Here is an 8,339-nt window from a genome sequence, read left to right as displayed (position 1 = left end):
GTATTGATACAATATGACCGTTTGAGTCCAGAATGAAGAGAAAAATAGCTATTTTTGCATTAAATGCATCTCCAACTACCTCAAGAAGCTTCAACAACTATAAATACAAGCTCTCACCACATTTATAAAGGTTGGAAGACTTTGAAACACATTTCTAAGAGAATAATTTAGCTATAATCATTCAATACTCTTTGTTCTACTCTTCTAGTATTTAAGTCTTCTATTGTATCATTTATTGAGCCTTCAATTATTATATTTCTTCCCCACCAAACATTGTACTTAATTTGCTACTCAACCTTTACGAGGCATTTTAGCTGCACCCACTCATTTATTGTGTACTTATGAGTGGTTATACCTTAACCAATTGAAAAGATAGTGTTTGAATGGTTGTACCGTAACCAAAGTAAAGGTAGAGCAATTGTACTTAACTCATAAAAGGCATTGCATTATAAGGTTGTACTTGATCCATAAAAGATAGTGTATTAATTTTCATTTCAATAGTAGATTTTAAACTCTTTAGTGAATTTAAGAGAAAAGACGTAGGCAACCAAGCCGAACCTCTATAAAAACTCTTGTGTTGTTTTCTTTTCTATTCTTCTCAAATTCATTTGTGTTATTAACTTCTTTCTCTCCACAAAAATTTACTGTTTTGCTCAATTCTGAAAAATGGCTTAGTTTAAGAAATTTTAATTTCTCTTAAATTTCAAAAAAGTTTTAAAATATTCCAATTCACCTTTCGCTTGGAAATATTCACATTGAACTTATTGTAAAATGACAAGTAATATTTTGACTAACAACAGTTAGTCAACTATTAGTTATAAGGGTTTATTTGGTACTAAATAAAAATATAAAAATTTGATTGAACGTAATAAAAGAATAATAAATTATTTAAATTTGTATAGATGAAATAGTAAAATTATTACGTCAGTAGTTTCATATGATAAAATTACAAAAATATTTTATCAATCATAAAAACTTTTTATCACATTTAAAAATATTATCATAATGTTATTGCTATAAAGTATGCAGTAAATGCGAAACCCAAAAAAATGGGAATTTTAAAAATAACTCTTAAAGATAAGATGTTTTAAAAAATAGCCATCTTTATAATTTTAACTATTTTGAGCTAAGTTAGACAAAATTACCCTTAATGAAATTACATGCTATGATATTACATGCCATGTACAAAAACATGTTACATGCCATTGTTAGATTATTACACGCCATGTACAAAAACGTGTAACACGCCATATACAAAAATATGTAGCACGATATGGTTAGGTTGTTACATGCCATGTTGAAAAAAAATATTGTTGTTATACTCCATGTACAAAAACATGTTACACATCGTATTGAAAAAAAATACTGTTGTTACACGTCATTTACAAAAACATGTTACACACCATGGTTAAAAAATGTTGTTACACGCCATGTTGAAAAAAAAAATTGTTGTTACACGCCATGATGAAAAAATATTGTTGTTATACGCCATATTCAAAAACATTTTGTTACACTTTAATGCTTAAAATGTTGTTGTTACTTACGAATCAAAACTTCAAATCCTCTCAACTTTCTTCATTTCTTTTTGTTTTTTTGGTAATTTGTCATCGATTAAAGTGTTTGTAACATGTTTTCATAAATTAAAACACAAATTTTCTTATCTAAAACACATATTTCGACTAAAAATTAAAAAAAAAATTCTTTAAAAATCTAGGTTTATGAATTTCAAATTTTTGAGTTTATTGGTGTCTAAGTCCCGAATTGATTCAATTAAAAGCTATTTCAAACATCTGTTATCATTTCTATCATGTTAGTTTATCCAAAATACCTAAAAATCAAATTCTCCAAATAGCCACCCACCCAAGCACATCAAAACCATTGTTCGGTATCTTGAAACCACAAGAAAAAGAAATCTGAAAACGTGGGAGACAGAAATCGAAAGTATAGCAAATGAATGCTGAAGAGAGAAATCGATAAAATTTGAGAGAGTGAGATGGTGAGAGAGAGAAATCAGAAGCACAAATGAGGAAAAATTGTAATGAATGGTTTAATTTATTTGAAATAATTTTAAGGGTATTTTTGTCAAGTCATGGCTAAATATAGCTAAAAACAGTTAAATTTATTTTGATGGTTATTTTTAAAATGTCTTTATCAAGAAAGTTTATTCCTCATAATTTTCTCATAAAAAAATCAAACTTTGAAATTTTAAAAACACATTAAATGTATAATTGAGCCCGAAAATGGTGATGAAAGCTTATACCAATTCTAACATTATCAATAAAAAAAAATTCTAACATTATCAATATATAAAACGTGGTTCCGTTTAGACCTGATAATTTTAGACATAACACATTAACACGACACGAGAAGACACGAGATTAAACAGGTTTAGGTTTAACCTTAACATATTTCGTGCCTAATCATATCTGATACATTTAAAACATGAAAATTTTCGTGTCTTAACGTGTCAGACACGAGTAACATGTTTAAAACACGTTTAATTAATCGTGTTAATTGTGTTATCGTGTGTAAATGTATAAACGTATTTAATCATATTATCGTGTTTAAAAATGTATACATGACACGCTTATCAACTTGTTAAAAATTAATAGTCAAATACTGTTTTAGCTTTAATTAAAAAATTTTAAACAATTATTTTAAATTTTATAAAGATAATAATGTAATTATATCATGCCCAAATCCTAATTTTAAATTTTGTTTTGTTTTATTTGATGTTCTTGTTATTTTGTTTTGTTATAATTGTTTATATAATTATTGATTTTAAATTTAAATAATAAAATTATATTTAATTGTAACTATTTTTATTTAATCGTATTAAATCTGTTAAACGTGTTAATTGTGTTATTAATCGTTTCGTGTCATATATTGACACATTTAACAAACATGTCTAAACGTGTCATATCGTGTTATACGGTTATTAAACGTATACGTGTACATATTTTACATTTAAGACATGAATAGTATTCGTATCGTGTTCATGTTTAACCTTAACATGTTTCGTGTCTAACACGTTTAATACACAAAAACACGAATTGTGGGGTCTTAATTCTATTTTTCTTTATTTTCGTTTGGAGAAAAATGCTTAGAAGCACAATGTCTGGTTATTGTGGTAAAAAGATAGTCAGTATATTTGTTTTATACATGTAGGAAGCAGTGTATGTTTTTTATTAATATAAGTACGAGAAAATAATAGGCATTTAAATAGATCAAAGCTGAACTAGGTTAACGGAAAATTTTCACATTGATGACTTGATACTAACAAGTAACAAGATGGTAGCATTAGAGAAGAGAGGATCTCCTCTTTCATTTATACCCATATAAATCATGTCAGTAAAGGATGAAAGCTAAAGAAAGCGAGCGGAGAAGGGAACCAAGGCCCTTAACAAAAGAACTTCAGTTAGTACTGTCAGCTCCTGCGAAATGCTTGTCAGTCCACCTCACCTATTCAAGGAAAAAAAGTTAACCCCACCAACTGTGCATGCATCACCATTCACCACCCTGTCTCTAATTCCCTTTCAGCCTTGCCTTGCACAGATTTTTATCCTCCATTTTCATCTGTATATGAGCTCATTCCATGCCAAAAATTGGTGTCTGGAACACTGAGAGGCTTGGCTTTGCAGTTTGATAAGAATGCAGAGATTGTGCAATCCAGCTACCATAGCCAGAAGAGCTCTCGTAATTGTTGTTACCGCTATTATTTAAGGCAGTCGGTGTAGCCAATGGGAGGGAAGAAGTTGAAGTACTAACACCGCTTTGTTGCTGAACATAACCACCTCCATTGAATAACCCATTGCTGCTTTCGTTGACTAAAGAATTTACACCGAAGGCCATGCTGAAAGCACTGGGATCTTGGAAAGCGGACCCATTGTTTGATGACTGATGAAACAAAGTTGGTGCAACACTTGGGTTCTTGGCACTGCTTAAGGAAGCCGCTGTGTTATTGTATCCAAAAATATTGGACCAATAATCAGATGGGTCTTGCTTGATGGGAACTGCAAAGCTGAGAGCGGAGCTTGGAGCAGGCTGAGACGCAAAAGTCACTGCGGATGATGCTGAGGAGTGATCCCGGTCATCGTCGGTGCTCTTACCATCGGAAGCTGAATCAGAGCAGTTTTTGGATTTGTTGCTGAGTCCTCCGATGGGAAGATTACTGTTGGCAATGCTTTTTACATCGTAGCGGCTCATGTCGAAATTTGTCACTGCGTTTAGGCCTCTAAACTTGATTGCAGCAATATCATAGGCCTCAGCTGCTTCTTCTTGGGTGCCTGCACAACCAATATGCTCACAATTCAAAGACTTAATTTGAAAGGAAAAAAGACAAATATTGACTTGCAACCTTTCAAAATGTACAAGTAAAACAAAGAAAAACTCACTAAATGTGCCAAGATAGAGATCTTTGTTGCCTGCAACTCTTCCTATTCTTGCCTGCCACCTACCATGTTGGTGATGCCTGAGATATTGTTAGAAGAAAAATGGATTATTTTACGTTCACTTGAAATATAGTATCAATTTATTTACGAACCAAAAGAATACAAAATGGAAAAACTGTAGTAAAAGAATGTGATGAACCTTGTGACCCCTCTGTAAATTGAGGCACCCCTGGAAAATCCACTACTTTTCCTGAAACATAAAAAATAACCCAAAAAGAAAGCTAATTAATTAATCTCTGCTCGAAAAGACCAAAAAGATTATAGCTTAGTAGATCAAGACCTAAAAGCAAATGAGATATTTTAATGGTCATTACCTTCGGAGAGAAGCAACAAACTCTTGCCTAGTCATGTTCTTCATCTCTCCCAGTTCCTTCTCGTAGTTCGAAATCTAGGAAAAGGTATAATTTTTTAGCAAGATCGAACAGAATAAAGTTAGCTAAGAAAACAAATAAATGCACGCCAGAATCTGAGAAACAGTGGTTACCGGAAAGTTTGTAGTAGTGGTCGGACCCCAGTACTTAAGAGCTGCGAGATCGTAAGCTCTAGCCGCTTTCTCTTCTTTGTCATACCCACCTAAAAGAATTAAAGAAGGAGAAAGAAAATCCAAGAGAGAATCTTCATGTAAGCTGAAGTTGATGACATAGCCATGCAAAAGAGAAGAATCTTGGTTCACAGTGACCAAAATCTAACAGCAGTCCAATCTGAAGTAATTATTGACGGTGATGAAGAAGAATATTTTGTCACAGTAAAAGAGAATGATGATCTTTAATTATAGAGCACTTAGAACTGGACTCACCCAAATAAACTGAAAACAACAATGATGGAGAATCGGAGCGTCGCATGGCAGCAATCATTCGTCATGTACATGCCACATAAAGAGCCCACATTAGCATATTAGAATCTTCAACATTCATAATTTTTTTTAATAATAAGTCAGTACTAAAAGCACAGTCAATCTAGTGCGCGCCCTTGGTATTCAAATGTCCAGAAGAAGATCTTAGCCCTAGAAATGGGCATTCTTCTTTTTTTTATCTAGGGATTTGCATGCTCCATTAACATTCATTTTATTTGAACTCCCATTTCTTCCGGTCACATATTCAACTCAACCACCACCTCCTCAAAAGGACCATTCATTCACAGTTGGTCAGATGTTTGATCAGAGACCTAGATCTCAAGGGTGTCGTATATATACACATCATCAAAAACCCTCGAAATATTCTGACACAATAAGATGAAAAACATAACCTTTTAGCTTCTATTACCTTGCCTTCCTTTTCTACTCTGGCCTTCTCTTCTGCAGCTATTGTCCCACAAGTGAGCTTCATATCTTCCAGTCCATCTATGCCTAAATCAAACCCAAAGAACAAAAAATGAAACAACTTTTATAGCATTAGAATATAGAATATATAAAAGTTAAAACTTCTTTTAATATACCTGAAAATCGACAGACAATTGGGTCGTAGTATTTATTTGTTCATGTTTTTTTACCTGGTGACACCTCGGTAGATGGAGGTACGTTGGCCAAAAGTGTCAACAGCTCTTCTTGGTGCGGGCTCAGCTGTAGGTACTAACTGTTGCTGCTGCTGTTGCTGTTGTTTGTGAGTGTCGGTTCGTTCAGAGGAAAATCCACGAAGAAAACTAGCAGCTATGGTTTTGAGCTCGGAGTCATATATCTCGGTGTCAGAGACAGTCACGGGTGTTTCAGCAGAGAAGTGAGGGTGAGGTGCATCTCCAGCTCCCGTTGTGGTCGAAGAACCCCCAAGAAAGTCCTCGAGTTTTGGGCCACCTCTGAACATGGATAAGTCTGTTGCACCAGCGGTGGTAGTACCTGATGCTGCTGCATCTTCTTCTCGTGCTGCACCCAAAAACATGATCACCCCATTAATCATAAATAACAAGTTCTTTTAACATAAACAGTAAAATCATGGTAACTGTTTTCTTTTGTTTGCTTTTACTACTTTGAACCCCAAAAAGATAGTTTAACATAGAGGACCTGATGAGTTTATTGTTGAGGTTGGGGCGGTGGGGTTGGGAGTGGTGAAAGCTTCAAAGAGGCAGAGGTGAGAAGAATGATGAGAGGAAGAAGAAGAAGTAGGGAGGTTGAGATGTTGTTGTTGTTGGTTGGAAAGAGAGAAAGCAAGCCAATTTTGAGTGGAAGAAGAATCCATGTTCCCCATGCTCATATCCATAATATTGCTTTAATTTGCCGGTGAAGATCTCAAGGAGGGAGAGAGAGAGAGAGATAAGGGGGATGTGTGTGTCTGTGTATGTTTTTCTACTTTGGAAATAGTGGAACTAGTCGTAGTAGTAGCGGCAGTGTTGCTTAGAAAGAGAAAGAGAAGGAGAGAATCGATGAAACCATGGGGGAAGTTAGTGGGAGAGCAATGAAATGGTCAAGAGAGACGATGGATGACACAGATATAGAGGTAGGGGAAGAAAGAGGGTGAGTGTGAAGAGAAAGAGAGAAGGTCTCAGAGGTCGCACGAGCATCGAGGTTCTTTCTCTGAGCTAACAAATTTAATATTGAATGAGAAAATGAGAGAGAGAGAGAGAGAGAGAGAGTTAGCAAAGCAAGTGGAAGCATGTAATGGGATGAGTGGGCGGTCTCTCTCTCTTCTGTTTTCAATCTTCAGTCTTGACCAAACCACTGTTTAACAAAATAAAGCGAGAAACAAATGATTTATTTCTTCAATTTTTTTTCATTTAGTTTTAAAAAATGTTAAACTTATGCAATTCTTAATCAGATTATGTTTATAAATAAAAATTATAATTATGATCAAATTAACGATTTTGATATATTAAAGATATTTTTTAAAAAAATTAAATAAAAATATACAACCAATTATATCAAATATAAAATTAATCCGAAGCGGCACATAAAGGATAATTTTAATGTAACAAATGAGAGTTGATTGTCTCAATATGTTTAATACTTATTGATGATTGAATGTTTACTAGAATGATTCTAAGGTTGATCATATGTTGAGGCCAATTACCTCAACGATTTTCTGGTAAAAATAAGATTGATCGACCCGATATGTTCAGTGCTGAATGGGAAAATTATCTTGGAGTTTACAATTTTTTTTTTTTGGGGGAAGATGCTTCAACTCTTGTTTTTCCTTGTTATGTATAATGTAACGAATTTTAGTGTATATATTTTTTTTCTTGATTATCTAAGTTTTGTTTTTGGGATGTTATATTTGACTTTTCAATTCGACATCTTAGGCTATGAAACTTTATAAACTATTTTTTTAAATAATATAGACCTGTTCAAACAATCAAAAAAAATTTAATGTTGGTGCATAATCGAATTCTTACAATAAAATCTTAACATTATCTCCAAATAAAAAAAATAAAATTCAAAACTTTCTTTTTGTCGTTGTGGCAAAATCTCACTTATATAAATATGTTGCCTTTGACATGTTACAATTGAGAAATAATTTAATGACTTTGAATACAGTGAATAAAGATGTTGTTCTAATATCTTTTACATGATGCAACAAACTATAGACATGCAAACAAAAAGATTTAAACTAAGAGATGATTTAACTTGTAATTATAATTTGAACTAGACTAATAATTTGTTTGAAAAGAAAGGTTAAATCTGTGTAGATACATACTCTGACTAAGGTACCATTTTCCTTGTTCGAAAAGCAAGAAAATAAAAAGGTCTAAGAGAGTGTGGAAGCAAGCAAGGGGGTGAGCCATGAGGATTGAGGAGGGACTTTTTTTTTGTTAAATTTAGAATCATTACAGTTGGTCCCTACGACTGCCGCGTGTCCTTTCTTTGTCTCTATGATAAAAGGGTTTTTCTTTTTCTTTTTTTTTTTCTTTCTTTCCTGCTTTTTTGACTACTCATGACGATTGTTGCTAGTAAAAGACAGCTTG

At 33.2% G+C, this 8,339-nt stretch overlaps 1 protein-coding gene across 1 annotated transcript; it reads right to left on the bottom strand.

Moving 5' to 3' along the window:
* On the bottom strand, nt 3,235-6,946 carry LOC18589296 (AP2-like ethylene-responsive transcription factor AIL5). The gene is made up of 9 exons (XM_007014189.2): nt 6,445-6,946; nt 5,940-6,306; nt 5,714-5,796; nt 5,248-5,256; nt 4,936-5,024; nt 4,766-4,839; nt 4,591-4,641; nt 4,395-4,471; nt 3,235-4,286 (listed from the first exon to the last, which is right to left on the bottom strand). The coding sequence occupies exons 1-9, from the start codon at nt 6,638-6,640 to the stop codon at nt 3,589-3,591; spliced, it is 1,644 nt and encodes a 547-aa protein (XP_007014251.2). The 5' UTR covers nt 6,641-6,946; the 3' UTR covers nt 3,235-3,588.

This window comes from Theobroma cacao, chromosome 9 (assembly GCF_000208745.1).
Source record: "Theobroma cacao cultivar B97-61/B2 chromosome 9, Criollo_cocoa_genome_V2, whole genome shotgun sequence".
In the NCBI taxonomy this organism is placed as follows: domain Eukaryota; kingdom Viridiplantae; phylum Streptophyta; class Magnoliopsida; order Malvales; family Malvaceae; genus Theobroma; species Theobroma cacao.
This window is presented reverse-complemented; position numbering and strand designations above follow the sequence as displayed.

Excerpts from the sequence above, each read along its gene's own strand:
- LOC18589296 (XM_007014189.2), bottom strand. The coding sequence starts at position 6,640 with ATGGATATGAGCATGGGGAACATGGATTCTTCTTCCACTCAAAATTGG. Across the intron at positions 4,642-4,765 it reads TTTGTTGCTTCTCTCCGAAG|GAAAAGTAGTGGATTTTCCA; the intron begins GTAATGACCATT and ends TTTATGTTTCAG. Across the intron at positions 4,287-4,394 it reads TCTCTATCTTGGCACATTTA|GCACCCAAGAAGAAGCAGCT; the intron begins GTGAGTTTTTCT and ends TTGGTTGTGCAG.